The sequence below is a fragment of the Oncorhynchus masou genome, chromosome 5 (genome assembly GCF_036934945.1).
Source record: "Oncorhynchus masou masou isolate Uvic2021 chromosome 5, UVic_Omas_1.1, whole genome shotgun sequence".
Classification (NCBI taxonomy): Eukaryota; Metazoa; Chordata; class Actinopteri; order Salmoniformes; family Salmonidae; genus Oncorhynchus; species Oncorhynchus masou.
Genome location: NC_088216.1, coordinates 72,985,288 through 73,008,479, shown reverse-complemented (window position 1 = coordinate 73,008,479; position 23,192 = coordinate 72,985,288). Strand labels below are relative to the sequence as shown.

General features: G+C 43.5%; 1 protein-coding gene across 12 annotated transcripts in view; it reads left to right on the top strand.

The window, feature by feature from the left end:
* Positions 1 to 23,192, top strand: part of LOC135540224 (forkhead box protein P1-B-like) — a 246,857-nt gene that overhangs the window by 190,422 nt on the left and 33,243 nt on the right. For 8 of the 12 annotated variants that reach the window (XM_064966720.1, XM_064966716.1, XM_064966715.1 and 5 more), the window contains 5 exons: positions 514 to 651; positions 876 to 965; positions 5,009 to 5,159; positions 12,494 to 12,680; positions 20,814 to 20,927. In XM_064966720.1, coding sequence (XP_064822792.1) covers positions 514 to 651; positions 876 to 965; positions 5,009 to 5,159; positions 12,494 to 12,680; positions 20,814 to 20,927 — 680 coding nt within the window. The remainder of the gene's footprint in view (positions 1 to 513; positions 652 to 875; positions 966 to 5,008; positions 5,160 to 12,493; positions 12,681 to 20,813; positions 20,928 to 23,192) is intronic. The other 4 variants (XM_064966719.1, XM_064966723.1, XM_064966721.1 and 1 more) reach the window with 3 other exon arrangements.

Below are 23,192 nucleotides of genomic sequence, written 5' to 3'. Positions count from 1 at the left end.
TGTTAGGTTGTGTGTGTCTGTCTGGGCAGGGCTGTTGTGCTGAAGGTCAGGGGGGGGCTGTTGTAGAGTTTCCACAGGCTTACTGCAGGCCATCTCCTGTCATTACTCCTGTGTCTAGTATCGTGTCATTACTGCTCAGGGGGTGTAGCATCTCTTGCTGTGATGACACTCCAGGTGATTTTTCCAGTACAGACCAGAGGTGTTGAGGGGCTATCCTGGGCTCTCATTTCAGTGGCTGTTATAGTGTGTGTAACTCCTGACAAGTGGTCTGGTTGAGCTGCTGTAGTCTATACTGTCTCTGCTTGTCCTCCAGCTCACTTTTTTTGTTGTGGTCATATAGTCCTATAAAGCATGTATCCTGGCTATGTCAATCTTATGCTACACCACTGTCTCAGTAGACCAGGTTAGTGACTGCTCTGCCAACCCCCCTCTCTCTCTCTCTCTCTCTCTCTCTCTCTCTCTCTCTCTCTCTCTCTCTCTCTCTCTCTCTCTCTCTCTCTCTCTCTCCCGTAGGTTCCAGTGTCAGTGGCTATGATGACACCCCAGGTAATAACGCCTCAGCAGATGCAGCAGATCCTCCAGCAGCAGGTCCTGAGCCCTCAGCAGCTCCAGGTGCTCCTGCAGCAGCAACAGGCCCTCATGTTACAACAGGTAAACACACGGGACATTCATACTGTACATAAAACACATCAACATCCTCACACCAACCACCATACTGTGCACTGGCGTTCCTTCTGAATATGAGACTGTATCAAATAGAGAACAGCCAGAGTGCTGAAAATATGCCTGCGGCCCACTGCTGAGTTTAGCTTGGCCCTGATGGATTGATTGGTTGGTGAGCTGTCACTCAGACGTAGCTCCCATGTCTTTTGCAGCAGCAACTCCAAGAGTTCTACAAGAAGCAGCAGGAACAGCTCCACCTCCAGCTCCTCCAGCAGCAACATGCAGGCAAGCAGAGTAAAGAGGTAGGCTCACTTTGATGACATCATCACCTCCGCCATGCATGCCATCACTTTACTGAACTCGTAATTTGCCCCGGTGGTACGATCCTCAGCCAGCCAAGCTCAGAGCCCAGAGCTCAGAGCCCAGAGCCCAGAGCTTAGAGCCCAGAGCCCAGGGCCCAGAGCTCAGAGCCCAGAGCCCAGAGCTCAGAGTCCAGAGCCCAGGGCCCAGAGCTCAGAGCCCAGAGCTCAGAGCCCAGAGCCCAGAGCTCAGAGCCCAGAGCAGTATGTGGAAGGCATGTCTTCTCTCACTCTCACCATCTGTTCAGAGGCTGTGGTTTTTAAGAAGAAAAAAGAGAGAGAGAATCAAGTGTAGTTCTGCTTCTGATTAGCATGTCAGGCACGATGGGTAAATACCAGTAATAACTGAATAAACCAGGAATACTGATGATCCCTCTTCTTCCTGGGGATGGGGCTCGTACTGCTCCTCGGGCAATTAAATAAATAACTACATTTTGTGCTGTTTAATCGTTTGTTCTCTCCAGTAAACAAGTGTCTTACAACACAGAGATTGCCCTTCACCCCCTTGTAAGAAATACTGAAAGGAAGGAAAAAGAAAGGCAGAAATCAGAGAGGCTTGCTTGGTAATTAACATGCAAATGGAACGGGAAGAGAAGGTGTGTAATTGTGAGATATCAGTACGCTCCCAGCTTTGTTGTGTTGCCCACGCTCTCCTTTTTCCCGTCTTTTTCCCTTCCCTCCCCCCAGTTCAGCCGGACTGGCTCATCAGCGGCGGCTCAATGCCTGTTAGTGACTCACGGATACAGGCATCACTCTGGACAAATAAATTATTATTGTGCGGTCAAAAGAAGTTTAAAGACAATCAGGGAATTTTCTATCTGAGAGCCACGTTTGGAGAGGGTGGGGGAAAAGAATATAAATGAAGCCAAATGTTAAAAACACATTCACATGCTCTCTCTCACACACACACACACACACACACACACACACACACACACACACACACACACACACACACACACACACACACACACACACACACACACACACACACACACACACACACACACACACACACACACACTGTTGAAGCTACCGACTTCAAAGTCCCATTTCTCTAATTAATGAACTGCAAGCTTCAGTTTGGACAAGCTGTGGTGTGATGCTCCCATAAATCAACGTGACAGCAGAGCTCCTCGGCCTCAGATAGGGCCTGTCACCAAGTGGCATCTGATGTAAACATGACTGGAGCTGGGGGGTTTGAGGGGGAGGGGGGTACTAGTCAGAAGGAGGTGCAATTGATCAGCTGAACGGAGATCTTTTGAAGTGTATTATGTATGATCACAGGAAATGGATGCAGCCTCGAGAGGCTCTCCTGCTCTCCGATGTGTTGCTTTTTCCCCCTTTCTATTGCATTTCTAGCTGCTACAACCATCAAAAGACAGAATAAGAATCACACTGCAACTCCCCTGTGGCAGGCAGACAATAACCCCCTGTTGTTGCTTTGTGCCTCTTTTATTTTAAAGACATCAAAATGTAGTTTTTCAAAGATCTTTAACTTTATATTTGAAGCTTGACAATAAAGGGCTGCCACTGCCACTCTTTATCCTTGTCAGGAACTGTTTTTTTCTCTCGTGCCACTTCTTGTTAACCTCTTATTTGGTCTATTGGGCCGGGGGTTTTAATGTGTCTTCGCGCTGGGAGAGCACAGGAGCTGCTGTCAGCTGAAGAGACCACAAGAAAGAAATCTGAAGGGGAGAGAGTTAAATTCAGTTGCAATTTAAAAACCACCCTATATTTATTTAAGGCACTGATGAAAGACATTGTTCCCTGTGATCTCCCGCCCCCGTAGTACCATTAGCATTGTCTTATGCTGTCAGACAGACGGGAGCTACAGTACAGAGAAGTGTCCCATTGAAGACACAAGAAACTTCTTACACTGTTGTTGAAAATCAACACCCTTTCAAAAACAGGCTCTTAGATGGGAAGAATCCGAGGCTATCTGCATCACTAATTACACTGAAGCCTGCATGAGCTCTTCATCAAATTTGCTTCAAATCGTCAATATAGTTTAGGTCATAATCCATAGAAATAGGTGTTTGTAAGTCGCTCTGGATAAGAGCGTCTGCTAAATGACTTAAATGTAATGTAAATGTGTTTATGAATGCACCCTCTCATCTAGCCCCATGCTTTAATGCTAGCCCATGAATATTCCACTACATAATCCTCCCAATCAGACTAACGTATATGATCCCTGGCCGTGACCTCACTCTCCGAGGGTGTCTCAGGGAGAGTGGGATATGCAAAAAAACACTTTTCCATTTCGCAGGTTACACACTTGTACATGTGAAACAGGACAAATATAAGCGCCCCCTATTTGACCTTTTGTAATGAGAAGGCCTCTCCACATCAGACCAGTGTAGTGTACTGTACTGTGTTCAGGGCCTGTGGGGCAGGAGGCTGGATGAGGGGAGGGGAAGGGAGGGGAATCCCAGCCCGGCAGACCTTTGACAGGCAGACCAGGACGTGCGGAGGGGGGAACATTTTATCTGGATATTTCAGCGGTTTCTGAGCCGCCGGCGGGTGACCTGACAGCAGCGTTGCACCGAGACCTTTTTTGTATGCGCTCAGTTGTGAGAAGTAAACATAGTGGTGTATCCTGTGTTTGGTAACAGGGTGCGGTGCACAGCTTGGCAGCCCGGGTTGCTTTTAATGCCCCCCACCCCGCCTTGACAATTGGCGCTGTGTACTCATATACAGCCTAATATCCTGCCCTCTCCCAGGCTTATTTTGTTTGGCCGTCCTTATGTGTCATAGAAAACATAACAAGGTGAGCTTTGTCTTGATTGATTGTTATCTCCAGTTGTTGTTTACGGAATAATAATCCATATTTTGATGGTGAAGCTGAGACTGGGGTCACTCCTCCACTCCGCTGTTACCCACTTGTTTTGATTTGGAAAAGATTGGGGATATATTAGATCATTTCCTCCTGTTTATTGTTCTGACTACATCTCTCTCTCTCTCTCTCTCTCTCTCTCTCTCTCTCTCTCTCTCTCTCTCCAAGGGGCTTTATTAGCATGGGAAGCATATATTAACATTACCTTAGCAAGTAACATAAATAATATACAAAAGTGGAATAAACAAATTAAATGATTAAAGTTAAAGTCAAAAATACATATTTCAATGAAGACACTGACTTTCTCAGAATGCAGATGTAGTGCTGTAAGATGAGCAAGACTCTGATCTTCAGTCACTCTATGATTCAACTCTACTTGCTGCAATTACCTGAGAGCAGTGCCATGCCTGAGAAAGTTGGGAGACTAGCTTGTGTGGTTATTAAACACTTTGATTTAGTCACACGTTGTTTGCTGAATTATGAATAGGTGTAATTAAAATCCCATGGCTCTTATTTTGAATGATTAACTATGTTGTTTAATTGTTTGTCATTTGCCTCCACACTTCTGGTTAATTAAGAGAAAGAGGGACATATACTGCACCTGTTCTGAAGTGTGCTCAGACAAACCCACATACTGTAGTGTGCTGAATGTGTTAGAGTTTAGGTGGTAGGGTTTGATGTGGTCGATTGGGTGTGTGTGTGTGTGTGTGTGTGTGTGTGTGTGTGTGTGTGTGTGTGTGTGTGTGTGTGTGTGTGTGTGTGTGTGTGTGTGTGTGTGTGTGTGTGTGTGTGTGTGTGTGTGTGTGTGTGTGTGTGTGTGTGTGTGTGTAAACATACTGTATCCTGTATGTATTAACCTAATGTGCAGAAGCAAATGTTCAGGCATACAGTATACACTGTGATCAGCATGTGTTTGTCGGTTGTATCATCATGTGTTCTTTAACTTGTCTGTTTCTGTGTTCAATCAATATGTACAGTTCGTAAAAATATTTTTTGTTTGCCCTGGATTACCTATGTCCTGTTTGTTTGCTTATAGTGTGTGTGTGTGTGTGTGTGTGTGTGTGTGTGTGTGTGTGTGTGTGTGTGTGTGTGTGTGTGTGTGTGTGTGTGTGTGTGTGTGTGTGTGTGTGTGTGTGTGTGTCGTCCTCAGCAGCAGCAGCAGGCCCAGCAGTTGGCCTTCCAGCAACAGCTCATGCAGGTCCAACAGCTCCAGCAGCAGCACCTGCTCAACCTCCAGAGACAAGGCCTGCTCACCATCCAGCCTGGACAGACCGCCCTGCCCCTGCACTCGCTCACTCAGGGTCAGTGCTCTACTCTTCTGCGAAACACACCTCCACACGGGATTATACTGCGTACCACACCTGCCCCCAGCACCCTCCCCACAAACACACACACACACAGACACACACGCTCTAAAGTACCCTACATTCACTTTGTCCCAATGAGTAACATCATATTGCATCTGCTTTGACTACAGTATTCACCTTATTTAGTGCCCTCTAACTCTTGTTAGAAGTGTTCCCCATCTACCCCCTTGTTTTATTTATACTGCCTGTACTGTGTATCTTCCCTGCTCCCCCCTTTGACTACCATGGTGTAGAGATGCCCTCTCCCCTCCAGCCTCTTTCTCTGGTCTCTCCATTCATACATTTTCCATCATACTGGGTGTTGACCAGGGGAAATTGGCTAGAGGAAGATGCCCTCTCCCCTCCAGCCTCTTTCTCTGGTCTCTCCATTCATACATATTACATCATACTGGGTGTTGACCAGGGGGAAATGCCTCCTTAGGCTAGAGGAAGATGCCCTCTCCCCTCCAGCCTCTTTCTCTGGTCTCTCCATTCATACATTTTCCATCATACTGGGTGTTGACCAGGGGGAAATGCCTCCTTAGGCTATAGAGGAAGATGCCCTAGCCTCTTTCTCTGGTCTCTCCATTCATACATTTTCCATCATACTGGGTGTTGACCAGGGGGAAATGCCTCCTTAGGCTAGAGGAAGATGCCCTCTCCCCTCCAGCCTCTTTCTCTGGTCTCTCCATTCATACATTTTCCATCATACTGGGTGTTGACCAGGGGGAAATGCCTCCTTAGGCTAGAGGAAGATGCCCTCTCCCCTCCAGCCTCTTTCTCTGGTCTCTCCATTCATACATATTACATCATACTGGGTGTTGACCAGGGGGAAATGCCTCCTTAGGCTAGGCACTGATGAGTACGGTTGCATGCACACAATAATACCATTATTGTGTATAATCACATTAAAATAATAGTTTCTTTAAACATTCACATGTTTTGCAAGAAGAATGATTTCCTTAATAATCCTGTTTCCATGGAAACATTTGAAATGAGGCTGCTGATGGGACTTAAATAAATGCTGAAAATCAGCATAAATGTTGTACCACAGCAAACATGTTCTTTTTGCGAGCCTTTTTGAGTTGGGACGTATAAAGTTTGTATGTGAAAAGTATTTCTAAGATGCGTACTTTCAGTGTTTCTAAAACTCACTTCCCTTTGCGCTACCTGGAACGCCAATTCAGCTGTTTCCATGTCCTTATAACTCAAAAGGTTGCTCAGAAAACCAGGTGCTTTAAGCGGCGTATGCTTACTTTGGTTTTGACCTCACGCCGATTAAGATAAACAGAGTAAGGTGCTTACATGACTAATGCCATACGCAGCCGACAGCCATAATCAGTTTAATATTGAATTATTAGTGTGCACATAAACATACTCATTGTTACTAAACTGCCACTTAACCTCTCATTGTGAAATATCCCATAAGGGGATGGTGGTGTGAGTCAATGCTTGTTGTTTAGCCAGGAAGTTGATTTCTTTATTTGTTTTTAATATTTTCTTAAGGAGCAGCCCTATGACAAAGCCTCCATACCATTTTGGAACATGACATAGACTATTCATTCCAGGCTAAGACAAACAGTTTTGAAAAAACAAGATAAGGTGATAAAGTGGAAGGGCTGGGGAACGTAGGTAATGGGCAAACAAAAACAAGGGTTGTACAATCATGTTATTGTTTGGACTGTGTATGGAATCTGACGATTGCCATAGGCACAGGCGTGGGCCACTGGTGTGCTGCCTGTTAGTGTACTCTTATGAATGACCTTGTTTTGGATATCTGGCAAACACACACACACCCTTTTGAGTAAAGCATTACACCAGTGATATGGCAGTTTACTGTTCTTTATGGAATAGCACAACAGTTACTGAACATCCTGTTGACTGTTTGCTTATGCTTAGTGTCATCAAATATCTCTTAGGCTGTCTCACAGCATGACTAATAGCAAACAGGACAATATAGCCATATTTTGTCAGATGACAGTTTAAGATACAAATAAGGTATCGTTTCTCTTTGTTATTATTTATACAATCTGAAATGAGGAATTGAACCTTACCACACAGAATGTTGGTTGGTTTCACTATTTTACTGAGTTGATCCTGGATAGCCCGCCCTTGGAAACCATTGATGGTAAGACAGCTGCTAAAACACTTGCCATCAGGCTGAGTTTCCCTTCCTATTCTACACATTTTCTGCTTGACTGTTTGAAGTTATTGATGACCTTTCTGTTTTCCACATCGCTAAACTCTTTCATGCATCAGCAGCCGAGACCTACAGAGCTGAGATCTAATCTACTATATTCAGCATGTAGTAAGCAGCACTGCAGAAAGAATGTGTTCTGCTGCTCTGTTTGGACCATGGTGATTATGTGTTTGGACTGAGCCAATGAATTAGGATGACTTTTATACACTGAGGTGATGATCAGACAGCGATATGCTTTTTTCCCTCTTTATTCAAATTCAGATATCACAATCAAATTATTAGAAAATTAATTCTCTCATTGCACTATAATTGTATTGTGCTCTCATGGTGTTCTGGGAAAATAGATTTAACAAAACATTTAACAGCCGCCCTGAATGTTTTAAAATAAGGAGGCGTGTAATGCATATTGTACATGTATAAAATGTATTGTATTCTATGGTCTTATGCTTACTGGAAATGTTGATAGAGAGCCTGTTAAAATATTTTCATTATCAATAGACATGAATAATCACATAGAGTTATAATTTAATACCAGAAGTCATTTAATACCATAAGTGAAGGAAGTCATTTAGTACCAGAAGTGAAGGAAGTCATTTAGGACCAGAAGTGAAGGAAGTCATTTCATACCAGAAGTGAAGCAAGTAATTTCATACCAGAAGTGAAGGAAGTCATTTAGTACCAGAAGTGAAGGAAGTAATTTCTTACCAGAAGTGAAGGAAGTCATTTCATACCAGAAGTGAAGGAAGTCATTTAGTACCAGAAGTGAAGGAAGTAATTTCTTACCAGAAGTGAAGGAAGTCATTTCATACCAGAAGTGAAGGAAGTCATTAAGTACCAGAAGTGAAGGAAGTCATTTTTTTAAATTTTTTATTTCACCTTTATTTAACCAGGTAGGCTAGTTGAGAACAAGTTCTCATTTGCAACTGCGACCTGGCCAAGATAAAGCAAAGCAGTGTGACACAGACAACAACACAGAGTTACACATGGAGTAAACAATAAACAAGCCAATAACACAATAAACAAGTCAATGACACAGTAGAAAATAGAAAGTCTATGTACAGTGTGTACAAAAGGCATGAGGAGGTAGGCAATAATTGGCAATAGGAGCGAATAATTACAATTTAGCAGATTAACACTGGAATAATAAATGAGCATATGATGATGTGCTAGTAGATATACTGGTGTGCAAAAGAGCAGAAAAGTAAAATAAATAAAAATAAAAAACAGTATGGGGATGAGGTAGGTAGACTGGGTGGGCTATTTACAGATGGACTATGTACAGCTGCAGCGATCTGTTAGCTGCTCAGATAGTTGATGTTTAAAGTTGGTGAGGGAAATAAAAGTCTCCAACTTCAGCTAATTTTTGCAATTCGTTCCAGTCACTGGCAGCAGAGAACTGTAAGGAAAGGCGGCCAAATGAGGTGTTGGCTTTGGGGATGATCAGTGAGATATACCTGCTGGAATGTGTGCTACGGGTGGGTGTTGTTATCGTGACCAGTGAGCTGAGATAAGGCGGAGCTTTACCTAGCATAGACTTATAGATGACCTGGAGCCAGTGGGTCTGGCGACGAATATGAAGCGAGGGCCAGCTGACAAGAGCATACAGGTTGCAGTGGTGGGTGGTATAAGGTGATTTGGTAACAAAACGGATGGCACTGTGATAGACTGCATCCAGTTTAGTACCAGAAGTGAAGGAAGTGATTTAGTATCAGAAGTGAAGGAGGTCATTTAATATCAGAGGTGAAGGAAGTAATTTAATAACAGAAGTGAAGGAAGTCATTTAGTACCAGAAGTGAAGGAAGTCATTTAGTAGAAGCTTGAAGAGTGTAACTTGGATGATAACCAATTGTTCTCTTTATCTGGACTTTAATTTGTTTCTCTCGCGGTAAATTCTTTTGACATTAATGTTCAAAGTTTTGGAAGCGGTCAGACAATATCTGTTATAAATTACAACAATGTGTTTGGGGAGGATATAACTCTCATAAATATACATTTGATCCAGCGCCCACCTCCCCTCCTCCCCCCAAAAGCCTTTCCTATTGACCTGTGGAGAGTGAGTGAGACAGCAGTGCACGCTCCGCTCTCCATTCTCCCAGGTGCAGCTGCCAGGTGTGTGTGTATGTGTTGCTGCTCGCCCCTCTCCGTGCCTCCCCTGATTGGCTAAAGTGTGTTTTGTGGCTCCATGGCCTCCCAGGCTGCGCTGTAACAGACTGAGCTCTCATCGCTGGAGAACATCAGTTAAGTTGTCCAGGAGAGGGCAATGGGACAGTGGCAAGACAAATGCAAAAAATGTGGCAAAGTACGAAGCCATTCACAGTGCAGCAGCGGCACATCAGGGACAGCGGCAGGTAATATGCTCCCCCAGTCAGTGATTGATTTGGCCAGCAGCGCGACATTGGTAATAGTTCCTGCAGCATTAGGAGTTAACATATTTTAGGCCTAAGGGATGCATATCACTAGGCCGGTGATTACAGGAACATAAACAGTGGTGCACCAGAGGTCTCTGCCGGATGGAACAATAAACTAATAGCGGTGTCACCGTCCCCCCATGGTATTGGCTCTGTGTGAAAAGCAACAGCAGAGTTGAAAGAGCCCGAAGCATAGGGGCTATGTTTTATTCTGTGGATGATGACCTGCAACTGATGTCATTATGCACCTTAAATCAACATTCTGCTTGCTTGAACATGGTCACCTGGGTACGGAGGTACAAGGACGGGAAAAGGTTGAGGAGCACGTCCTGTCTGGGTGCCTAAGCTACCTGCAGCGGTAAAATTGAGTTGCCAGGCCGGTGATCAATCAAGTGTCCCAACAACATATATTTTTTTAAGTGCTTGTCTGTTTTTCCAACCTATAGTGTGTGGAATTATTTTGTTGAAAAATGGAAAAAGGGATTAACTACTCCTGCATTTGAAAATACTAGATATACAGAAAAGGATTTAGAGATCAGTGTTATACTGTATGTCTACCATAGATTTAGACATCAGTGTTATACTGTATGTTGTACTCTATGTCTACCATTTAAATCAGATGCTGCCTTCTCAGGTAGAATAAAAAGCTGTTTGTCCAAACCTAGAATATAATACTATTTGAGATTTTTATAGCACTACATTTTATTGTCATTCATGGTGTTATCTTGAACGACCCTCGGTTTCCAGAGATCCAATGAGGACAAGGTAGTTTAATAAGAGAAGGGCGTGGGAGTGGAGGATAGAGGGGGAGAGAGAGAAATAAAGGAGACCGCTTGGTCCCAGTCTGTTACCTCTGTCATCAGTGGAGTCTATGGGAGCTGTTTCATCTGAGTAAACAGTGGTGTCGGGGTCACCAGGACTGGCTGGTAATTGAGGGAGAGTGGGCTGCCCTGTCAGCCACACAGGCTAAAAATACATCGCCCACTGTCACTGGGCACAAAGTGGGGGGAAAATGATTGTTCCCGCTGTCGAAGCACAGGACACTCGCTCTACCAGTGACCTTCCCCATCCAGACAAACCATCATTGTAGAAAACTTTCCCTCCATCAAAACAACAATGTGCCTTTAATAAGACAAGTGAGAAGCAACAAATATAGGATTAGCATGCTTTTGTGCAAACAGAATCATTTGGCATGTTTTGTCTGTCAGGGCTGTGTCCTTCGATGAAGGTGCATCAAGGAGTAAGAGAGAGAGAGAGAATGAGAGAATACAGGGCAGGCAGAATAGAGGAGAGCACGTGGAAAGGTTATTGATTTGTCCTGCAATCATTTCCTGCTCTTTGATATGCAAACGATCTAGTGTGAATTTACAGCAATCCTATCAGACTCATTTCACAGTTCTTAGCCCCTGTGTCTCTCCAGAGTCCTTCGCATCATTAGGCCAATGTTCTCCATTACGAGCATAATTAAAATCTTTTGTAGCTTATCAAATAAAATATATTTTTGCTGATCTTATTGAGATCTTCATCTTACAGTTATTTTCCACAACAGGAATAAATTAAGACTAAGCATTTTGCAAAATGTATTACGATCTGGCGCTTGAAAGGGCCACTTCTGGTATCTATAGAGCGAGCGATAAAACATCTGGACACTATAAACCCACCCGAGATAAGCATGTGCAAATCATCTTTCATTTGCCATTGCTCATTTTGAGAATAGATTTAATTAATTGTAATGTTAAACGAGTGGTCTTGCCCATCACGCTCCTATTAAATTCACAAATGTGCACACATTCCCATATTGGATATTTTAATATGCTATAAAAATATGGATTAACCAAATACATTTCTGAACCATAATACAAACGGCTAGAGAACATACCCTCACGGGCGGAATATTATTTTTCTTATCAGCTTTTGCCTCATTTATGTCAAATGAAAGCAGGCTTCTCCTGCTAGTGGTAACAGACACTATATATACAGACACATATACATTGTGTGCAAACAATGGCTAGGTTCTCTCAGACATGGAAACTGGGGTGTACAAACACAGCATCCCCAATCTGGCCCAGGGTGTCAGGATGGCTGTCAGACAGCAGCACAGAAAACACGCTCTCTCTGTGTATGTGTTCCGACACAAGAAAATGTCTTCTGTCTTCAAGAGATGTTTCTCTTTAGAAGGCTGCTGTGTTAGCTGCAGTGTGCTTGACTCGTTAAACGAGGTTTAAGTCTTCTGTGTCAATTGGAGGCGGTGCAGAGCTTTAAGTATTTTGCACATTAATGCGCTTTTCAGAATATTACCCCAGGGTCCTGTTTCTGAAGGAGGTGGGGTGGTGTGGGCTGTTTTGGTTGTAACATTGCTATTGTAAACTTTTTGTGTGTGTTCTGCCTCTCCTCTTGTACAAGAAATGATGGTGATTATTCAGATTTCATGCCTTGTCTGGATGTTAATTATTTACTGTGGGCATGAAATGCGCGTGAATGCCAGGGATTTGTGTATACAAACACGCTTCAGATCACAGAGAGAGAGCGGGAGGGTACAAGCGCTCTCAGTGCATTACCCTCTAGTGGGATATTTTCTCATTAATACTCAGCTTTGTTTACAGGCCCTTTGATTTAATTACGTGACGAAGAGAGTTAGATTAGCTGTTAATTGATTTAATTATCCAATTTGTTTGTTTCAGGCATAAATCCAGCAGAGCTTCAGCAGCTGTGGAAGGAGGTGACGAACTTGAAGGAAGAGAACAGCAACAACAGCAACGGCCGCCGCGGCCTGGACCTGTCCTCGCCACAACTCCCCAAGAAGCCCCTCCTCAACCAACACGCCTCCACCAATGGACAGTACATGAGCCATTCTCTGAAGAGAGAAGGGTGAGTTTCTCTCTTGTCTGTCGTCCTCTTCCTCCTGATCCAACAGCTTTAGTGTAACACGCTGGGCACAATAGGTTTTAAATTTCCAGGGAATGGGTTGTGACTGAACGTTTCACTAAGGATGTTCTGCTCATTGATTTAACAACCACAGATTATGATATTCGCAACAACCTGACCTCTTTTTCTAAACTGGGGTGCAACTAGGCATACGTGTCCTTTCTACTTTATGAAACAAAACTGGAACTCATTATGTGTGACATTCTCTTTACTGTCATCTTTGAATAAAGAAAACAGGAGGCCTACATATTCCCCATTTAAAACTGCAATTCCTTGAAGGGGCCTAAGTTGATGGACATGTTCCCATAGGGCTTTGCCCACAGATGAATATTCATTTATAGTTTGTAAGTACCTTACTGTTTTCATTAAGACACAAGCTTGTTCTGTGTGTCAGAATGCACCTGGGAATTGCAGTGAAACACCTGGGAGCGAGGGAGTGATTTGGACTTTAGATTGCAGTAATGGAAATGGGATCAGCACACTATTAATTAGAAGGTCAAGGGTGCTGTTATTTCAGTTGCACTTAGGAAACTGCAGCTGTGACGTGCAGGGCTCTGTTTGGTTAAATACAATTCAAATTACCAACGTCCTCTCAACAACAGAAAAACACTCACACACTGCAACCTTCGCTTTCCTTCCGGATAGTGACGTTTATGACAACTAGCCTTCTGTAGGTGTGACAGTCAATGAACTGTAGTGTCTGAATTGCTCTGCGTCAATATGTTCAGAATGCATTCTTTATTCAAACAGTAATTATCATTATAATAGATAAGTCAAGTACATTCCAACGTTCATTTGAATACGCCAAACAGAGACTGTTTAATATTACATGATTTAAAAAATACACTATAAATATTTGAAAAGAATGTTGATACGATGTAAGATCTATGTCAGAAAACTCCCTCTTTTCACTGGATGCTTGACGTGATATTTGTACGTTTTCAGAAATATTTCTCTGAGTCACTGTGTCTTTAAGGAAGGAGTTAATTTGGCATCCAACACATTGACTTGTTTTCTTGCACTGAGGCGCTGATCTCTGAACTGCTGGTGAGGAGCCTCCAGGCGCCATGAGCTCACTGCACAACATCTGACTTGTGTTTCGCTGATCAAAACCTATGTGTCATTATGAAAGCACTGCAGATGAAAACACGTTTAGCACTATAAACCATCAAGCCTCGGGAGGTGGAAAGAGGTTCAAACACAGGCAGGCAGATAGATAGTGTTCTATGGTGGTAGTGGAGATCTCACACTGCTCTCAATCGTAATGAGGAAACTTGGAATGCCTTATTTGGAAGAAAATAAATGCTATATGTTTTACTGATTATGGGATACTCGTTCATCACATACACTACCGTTCAAAAGTTTGGGATCACTTAAGAATGTCCTTGTTTTTGAAAGAAAACCACATGTTTTGTCCATTAAAACAAAATCAAATTGATCAGAAATGCAGTGTAGACATTGTTAATGTTGTAAATGACTATTGTAGCTGGAAGCGGCTGATTTTGTATGGGATATCTACATAGGCGTACAGAGACCCATTATCAGCAACCATCACTCCTGTGTTCCAATGTCACGTTGTGTAATCCAAATGTATCATTTTAAAGGGCTAATTGATCATCAGAAAATAATTTTGCAATTGTGTTAGCACAGCTGAAAACTGTTGTGCTTATTAAAGAAGCAACAAAACTGGCCTTCTGTAGACTAGTAGAGTATCTGGAGCATCAGAATTTCTGGGTTCGATTACAGGCTCAAAATGGCCAGAAACAAAGAACCATCTTCAGAAACTCATCAGTCTATTCTTGTTCTGAGAAATGAAGACTGTTCCATGTGAGAAATTGCCAAGAAACTGGAGATCTCGTACAACGCTGTGTACTACTCCCTTCACAGAACAGCGCAAACTGGCCCTAACCAGAATAGAAAGAGGAGTGGGAGGCCCCGGTGCACAACTGAGCAAGAGGACAAGTACATGAGAGTGTCTAGTTTGAGAAACAGACGCCTCACAAGTCGTCAACTGGGCCAGCATCCCGGAGTCACCTCTTCACCGTTGACGTTGAGACTGGTGTTTTGCGGGTACTATTTAATTAAGCTGCCAGTTGAGGACTTGTGAGGCATCTGTTTCTCAAACTAGACAATCTAATGTACTTGTCCTCTTGCTCAGTTGTGCACCGGGGCCTCCCACTCCTTTTTCTATTCTGGTTAAGGGAATTGTACACAGCGTTGTACGAGATCTTCAGTTTCTTGTCAATTTCTTGCATGGAATAGCCTTCATTTCTCAGAACAAGAATAGACTGTTGAGTTTCAGAAGAAAGTTATTTGTTTCCGGCTATTTTGAGCCTGTAATCGAACCCACAAATGCTTTTGCTCCAGATACTTAACTAGTCTGAAGAAGGTGTTTTATTGCTTCTTTAATCAGAAAAACAGTTTTCAGCTGTGCTAACATAATTGCAAAAGGGTTTTCAAATGATCAATTAGCCTTTTAAAATTATAAACTTGGATTAGCTAACACAACGTGACATTGGAACACAGGAGTGATGGTTGTTGATAATGGGTTTCTGTACGCCTATGTAGATATTCCATACAACATCTGCCATTTCCAGCTACAATAGTAATTTACATTAACAATGTCTACACTGTATTTCTGATCAATTTGATGTTGTTTTAATGGACAAAACATTTCCTTTTCTTTCAAAAACAAGGACATTTCTAAGTGACCCCGACTTTTGAACGGTGGTGTACATTTATTTAAAGATAATGTGAGACATTTTCGGTCAAGTGGTATGACATCAGTATTTTGACTCTCCTTTCATATATTTTGACTATAAGGTCTCACAAAATGTCCATATTTCGGTTAAATGGAAACTAAGATAGACCCCCCCCCCCTGTCCTTTTCACACACTGTTCCAGCCACACTCACACGCCCACGCGCCCGCACACACACACACATCAAGCTTCAGTGACACCTCTCCTAGCTCACTGCAGACAGTATGCACAGGCTCTGATGCATCCAGTCTGCTCAGTCAGTCCGTTAGCCAGTCAGTCAGCGCTCTCGTCCCTATGGCTGAAGATTAATCGGAGGGGGAAATATTGACACGCTCTCTCCATCACACGTCTTCAGATGTGAACCAACAACAACAACCATCAGTGGGAAGAGAGAAACAACAAGGCCCAGCTGAAGGCTCCATGAAACATTGGAGAAGACGTGTGTGAAAGGCTGCCCCCGACGCCTTGCGCTCCCTGACAGAGATGAAAAAAGATGTCAACAGCAGTTTAGCACACATTCAAGTGAAGGAGGCAATCTGGGGTTGAATATTCAGAGTAGAAACCCAAACAGGTGATTTCTCACCTGTCTCTCTGCTGTGGATGGCAAAAAAGGTTTCCAAACCCGGCTTTAAAATATAGATGACTGACATAAATGAGCATTAAAAAATCCCTATTAAACACTGCATGATGCTTATTTAAATTCATACAACCAATAATCCTGCTTGTGTTAATTTCCATGTGCTTAAATCATATAACTATAAAGAACATTATTCCTCTCTTTTGATGATGCAGACACCATTCTAATCAGAATCCTTGGGAAGAATAGAAAATTAAGGAAATATTATGTGGCGTGATTATTCCATGCAAGGCTGTGAGAAATGTCTGTTATAATCCAGGGATTTGAATAATCAGGTTTTAGATAATGGCCTGGGCTGCGTGTAAATAGAGAGCATCCACTCATCCTCCTCGCGCTGAACTTAATGAACTTTTAATTGATGTGGTTTTGTAAGTCCTTTTGTCATGCAACAGAAACAAGCCACTCTGCTGATGGACCTGCTTTCCCGTCCGGGCTCAGATTGGTTTACAGCTAGCCCTAAGTACCATGTAGTTAGTTTCATGTGTCATATAAAATCTGCCCAGGCACAGCGACGCCTGCAACTAAAACCTTAAGTGCATCCACAGGCATTATTCACAGCCTTTTCACTTCCGTCTTAAGGAAGGAGGAGAAATTCAATCACTGCCGGCGCAGATGAGACGTTGCTCCAGCTTTTAGCAGCCTCAAAGAGCCCTCACTCACAGACAGGGATCCTGACTGAATCACACCAATATGGTGAAGGCATGTTTGTCTGTCATTCATCCTGCTCTGAGTTTGGGGATGTGAGGAGAGAAATACCCCTGTGAGCCAGGTCTCTTAGTTCAATGATTTGCTTATTTCAATGAAATGCATCCAATCTGTATCTAACTTAAATTCCCCATCCCTATGCTGCGCTCATTTTGTGTGTGAGAGAGAGAGAGATGGAGAGGGAGAGACATGGAGATGGAGAGAGAGAGACATGGAGAGAGAGAGATGGAGATGGAGAGAGAGAGACATGGAGATGGAGAGAGATGGAGATAGAGAGAGAGACATGGAGATGGAGAGAGAGAGACATGGAGATGGAGAGAGAGAGACATGGAGATGGAGAGAGAGAGACATGGAGATGGAGAGAGAGAGACATGGAGATGGAGAGAGAGACATGGAGATGGAGATGGAGAGAGAGATGGAGATAGAGAGAGAGACATGGAGATGGAGAGAGAGAGAGACATGGAGATGGAGAGAGAGACATGGAGATGGAGAGAGAGATGGAGATAGAGAGAGAGACATGGAGATGGAGAGAGAGAGACATGGAGATGGAGAGGGAGAGACATGGAGATGGAGAGAGAGAGACATGGAGATGGAGAGAGAGAGAAAGACATGGAGATGGAGAGAGAGAGACATGGAGATAGAGAGAGAGAGACATGGAGATGGAGAGAGAGGGATGGAGATAGAGAGAGAGACATAGAGATGGAGAGAGAGAGACATGGAGATGGAGAGGGAGAGACATGGAGATGGAGAGAGAGAGAGACATGGAGATGGAGAGAGAGAGACATGGAGATGGAGAGAGAGAGATGGAGATAGAGAGAGAGACATGGAGATGGAGAGAGAGACATGGAGATGGAGAGGGAGAGACATGGAGATGGAGAGAGAGAGAGACATGGAGATGGAGAGAGAGACATGGAGATGGAGAGAGAGACATGGAGATGGAGAGAGAGATGGAGATGGAGAGAGAGAGATGGAGATAGAGAGAGAGACATGGAGATGGAGAGAGAGACATGGAGATGGAGAGGGAGAGACATGGAGATGGAGAGAGAGACATGGAGATGGAGAGAGAGACATGGAGATGGAGAGAGAGACATGGAGATGGAGAGAGAGAGACATGGAGAGAGAGAGATGGAGAAAAAGTACACATCCATCTCTTTCTATCTCCATGTCTCTCTCTCTCTCTCCATATATCTCTCTATCTCCATATCCCTCTCTCTGCACTCTTAGAAAACAGGGTTCCAAAAGGGTTATTTGGCTGTCCCCATATGAGAACCCTTTCTGGTTCCAGGTATACTGTAACTATTTTTGGTTCCAGGTAACCCTTTTGGTTTCCATGTAGAAACCTTTTTACAGAGGGTTCTACATGGAACCCAAAATAGTTTTACCTGGAACCAAAAAGGGTTCTCTTATGGGGACAGCCAAAGAACCCTTTTGGAAACCTTTTTTCTAAGAGTGTAGAGAGAGGGATATGGAGATAGAGATATGGAGAAAGAGAGAGAGATATGGAGAGAGAGAGATGGAGATAGAGATATGGAGAGAGAGAGAGAGAGATATGGAGAGAGAGGGATATGGAGATAGAGATATGGAGAGAGAGACATGGAGAGAGAGAGATGGAGATAGAAAGCGAGGGAGAGCTGGAGAGAGGGGGAGCGATAGCATTCTTCTCACATAGTATTTGGCCCACTTACTTCCCAGCAACCATCAGTAACCACAGCTCAGGGACTTCAGCTCAGCAATCTGTTAAGGAGATAAATAATCTGATTTGGCACGACACGCCCCTTTCTTGCCTTTAATTTGTTTTACACACTAAAATTATAATTAAATAATTACGGGGTAAACCCTTGATTGGCGGGGGGTCTGGAGAGCCCTAGGGAAGCCACAGAAGAGCAGGCAGTCATCGATACCCACTCTGAGAGATGATAGACCGTGTTGTGACTGGCTTTCCAGACAGGCCATGTCCAGACTCTGACACAGCTTGGTAGAAACATCAATCCTCTCTCTGTTGGCTACCAATAATCACACTGAGTGCCCTAGTGTACTTTATAGTCCCTAGGATCATGCCTTGTTGATGATATAAGTCACCGTCCTCAAAAACAGACAGATTGTGTGCTGTGGTTGTCTTTTTGCCGGCATTATGGTATGCCTATGTGTTGTTGGTGTGTACGGATAAACAACACCTGGAAGATTTGGCCATGTTCCGTCTAGGTAGAGAAGCTTTTTGTTCCTATTCTATACAGGATGCAGATGGCATGGTTTCCCTCATTGCTGTTACAAGATCATTAGAGTTATCTTCCCCCAGGCAGCCTGACAATAATAGCATCCTGACAGACCTGCCCAGGGTGCGAGTCACATTTAACTCCACTACAGGATCTGAGAGAGAGAGAGCTGAGGAGAGGAGATGTTTTTTCTCTCCTAGTGCTGAATGAGAATGAGGTCACAATAGGGAGAACCCCCCAGAATCCCAGGCACTTCTCCTATTGCACTAATGTAGCTGATTTGGTGTAAATTCTGTCATTTACCACTGTTTAGTCATCTGCTGTTTAAAATGGTCTTTCTGCCACAAGCTCCTTCATAGTTCTGTGCTCACTGACTCCCAGCACACACTCCACAATTCAATATCTTATTAAGACACAATTAACCAACAGGGCTACTCGGAAATCATTTTAAAAAGCATCTCTTTAAATATAAAATCAGCGCAACATTCACCAGTCCACACATTTTCTTGTTAAAAAGTCATTATAATATTTATTCTACCATCTATTTATTAGCTGTATCAAAACAGAGGTCTTAATGCATATGCATAATTCATATATATTTTTTATATTTCAGATTTTTTGAATGTTAAACACATTCATGAATGCTTCACTGCTCCCTAATTGCAATGCAATTATCACATGTTATGAACAATGTGAACTCTTAAGCAAGTAATTATAACACAAGAAAACCTGTGACGACCCTCTTGAGGTAAAGCTTTGCTACTTTATTTTTAATGCATTGCAGATGGATGCGTTAGGAATGGTTCAATTTTGCGAGGGATCTTTAACAGTCATCCTAAGGAGAGCAAAATACACAAAGAGCATCTCCATATGAATCTGTGAGGATTTTGGTCTAATGAATCTTCCCTTGCCCTCTCCCTTCTCAGCCTCCTGCAGAACGGGCCAGTATCTAAGCTGCAGTGGTGTGCTAGACTACAGGGCCACTAGAAACACAGGTGGTAGTGATACAGGACAGTCCCCCAGGCTCTTGTAGCTGAGACTTGTGTGGCTTGTACAGTGCCTGTCTCCATATGGTAGACTGTCTTGTTCTCTACATGCACATGCCTCTGCATCCTACTGTTTCGACATGCAGCGCTATATGTAAGATGTTGTATAGTTTGTTTATCTGGACGGTCCTGGTATTTACAGCTGATGTTGTGAAGCTGCAAAGCCGCTCCTCCGACGTGCGCGTTTGGCCCCTGCTGACGTCGGTTGGTCCGTCCGTTGACCGGTAAATAAATTGCTAGCAGACGGGAGTGTTTGGTGTTTACTGTTTGTGCTTGACGGGAGGCTGGCAGATGGATTTGGGGGCTTCCTGTTGTCTGTTCCTCCAGGTGGGTTCTGGGAAAGGGTTCAGCAGTAAGGTCTTAGGGAACCCCTGGCTGCCTGGATGGGCAGCTACTCGGATCACTGACAGTAAATAATGACATATTGATTGCTTTTAGTCCCTCTCACAAGGACTGCCCCTACAAGGACCACCCCCTCCAGCCAGAGAGGAAGCAGAGATCACAAAGCTACACTGATTTCACACTGCCCGCAGTTCAAAGGTCAACTCAAAGGAAAGCTTTTGTGTTGAGACAACACAAGGGGAATTCTCACCAAACCCATCAACATCCTCAATTTTAAGTGGTGTACTTCTGTAACATGAAACATTGTTTGCACTGACACTGTTAATAAGTAGGAATTAATGTTTGTGTTTATCTCTTTGTCTGTCTCTTACAGATCCACGCTAGACGACTACCAACACTCTCACCACAGTCACCCGCTTTATGGGCACGGGGTTTGCAAGTGGCCTGGATGTGAGGCGGTGTTTGAGGACTTCCAGTCATTCCTGAAGTAAGTTTCATAGCTTTTAGGCTGCATCTCACTGTTCTGTTTTCTTCGTCCGTCAGACATTCCAGTATCTTGTCTATGTTCCCCCTCTGCTTGGCCCTCTTCTTGGGCCGATTAAGGATATGGTTCCCCTGGGGCTTAGTGACACTACAGGTGTAACGGGTTATTTGTGTGTGTGTGTGTGTGTGTGTGTGTGTGTGTGTGTGTGTGTGTGTGTGTGTGTGTGTGTGTGTGTGTGTGTGTGTGTGTGTGTGTGTGTGTGTGTGTGTGTTTGTGTGTGTGTGTGTTTGTGTGTGTGTGGAGATGCTAGGTGTGTTGTTGTTCCTCTATGATAGTGATGGGGTGTGGTCTCCACTGGGCCCTGCAGGGGCCTCTAATTCCTGTGATAAGTGCAGTCCCCATGGTGATTCTGGCCATTTTTCCCAAACAAACAACGGGAGAATGTTTATCTGTGGCAGCCAACACTCAGGGAGCTCCGCATGTTTGTCCTTGTCACTGGACAGGGATTTGTGCTTTTGCTTTCCTCACTCAGCTCTTTCTGTCTTTCCCTTGCTTTCTTTCTCTCTCGTTCTGTTCGCTGTTCTCTTCTTCTCTCCTGCTGTCTTTCCCTTGCTTTCTTTCTCTCTCGTTCTGTTCGCTGTTCTCTTCTTCTCTCCTGCTGTCTTTCCCTTGCTTTCTTTCTCTCTCGTTCTGTTCGCTGTTCTCTTCTTCTCTCCTGCTGTCTTTCCCTTGCTTTCTTTCTCTCTCGTTCTGTTCGCTGTTCTCTTCGCTCCTGCTGTCTTTCCCTTGCTTTCTTTCTCTCTCGTTCTGTTCGCTGTTCTCTTCTTCTCTCCTGCTGTCTTTCCCTTGCTTTCTTTCTCTCTCGTTCTGTTCGCTGTTCTCTTCTTCTCTCCTGCTGTCTTTCCCTTGCTTTCTTTCTCTCTCGTTCTGTTCGCTGTTCTCTTCTTCTCTCCTGCTGTCTTTCTCTTGCTCTGAATCTCTTTTTGTCTCTCAACTGCCTAACTAGCTGTATCTCTATTTCATCCCTTAATAACAGCACCAGAAGTAACTTATTTTCACATCTTGTACTCAGTCAGATTCAATAGTTCTACTAATCAAAAAACTCAAGCAATACCATGCCCACTGGACCCTCTCAAACTGAACCAGTCTCAGGGTTTTGGCTTCTTCTCCTATTTCATATCCACTTTGAACTGGGCCTTCGTTGTACTGTATCATCCCCTGTATAGGCCTAACCCTGGTTTACTAAGTAACCTTGTGTGCAGTGTTCTATGGGTAATCCAACACATAACACCACCATGGCTACAGAGACAGACGATGAAAACATCTGTGCTGTGGCAGCAGATCAATGGGTGTCTGTTTCCCCGGATTAGTAGCACTTTAAACAAGATATGACACAATCCCATTATCCTGGGCCTAGCAGTCACAGCACACAGAGGTTCCCTCACAAACACACAGGAGATCGGTGGAAGCTTTACGGTCACTTACAGTTCTGCTGTTCCTACTCTGTGTTTAACTTTTCATTTCATCATATGCAACCAGCCACATCGAGAGAAGGTGGTTTTAAAAAGTGCCCTAAAATGTTTGCAGCACCACAAAACACGTTTGAAATCATTTTTGATGATAATAATGTGAGCTACCTTGGATTTCAGTTTACAGAGAGAAATCACAGAAAGTTTGAGTCGTTTTTTTAAAACTTTGTTTATAACACATTTCACCAAGTTGTTCATTACCAATTAGAAAAACAGATCTCTTTTTCCTCCCTCAACATTTCAGTTTTGTGAGTTTCCCCTTCAATCAATCACTATGCATTGTATTCTGACATTGCCTCACCCTTTGTTTATAGAAGGGAGAGTAATTACAATCTGTGCACCAGGTAAAGCTCACCTTAGAAAAAAAGTATCTAAGTCACTCTGCTATGTTTTTACAACTGTGGTTATCATGGCAACATCTTGTTTACTTTAGTTGCCTGCCCAAACTGCTTGGAACATGTTAAGAAAACATTGGAAGATTCACCACAAAGCTGCCTTTGTTTAACAGCGGGCAAGAGAATGAGCAGCTCACCAAGGTGTTAAGTCTCAAACCCTTAACCACTTCCACATGAAACCCAGAGACTGATGTTTACTCCACGTCTCCAAGAGAATCACAAATACAAGCAAACAATAAATCAGGCATATGCTAATAACACCTTAATAAAATATTATTGGGGTGGATAGATATGGTTGAAGTGAACCGGAGGAGACAGTAGAGACAGTGTGTATAAGAGACAGC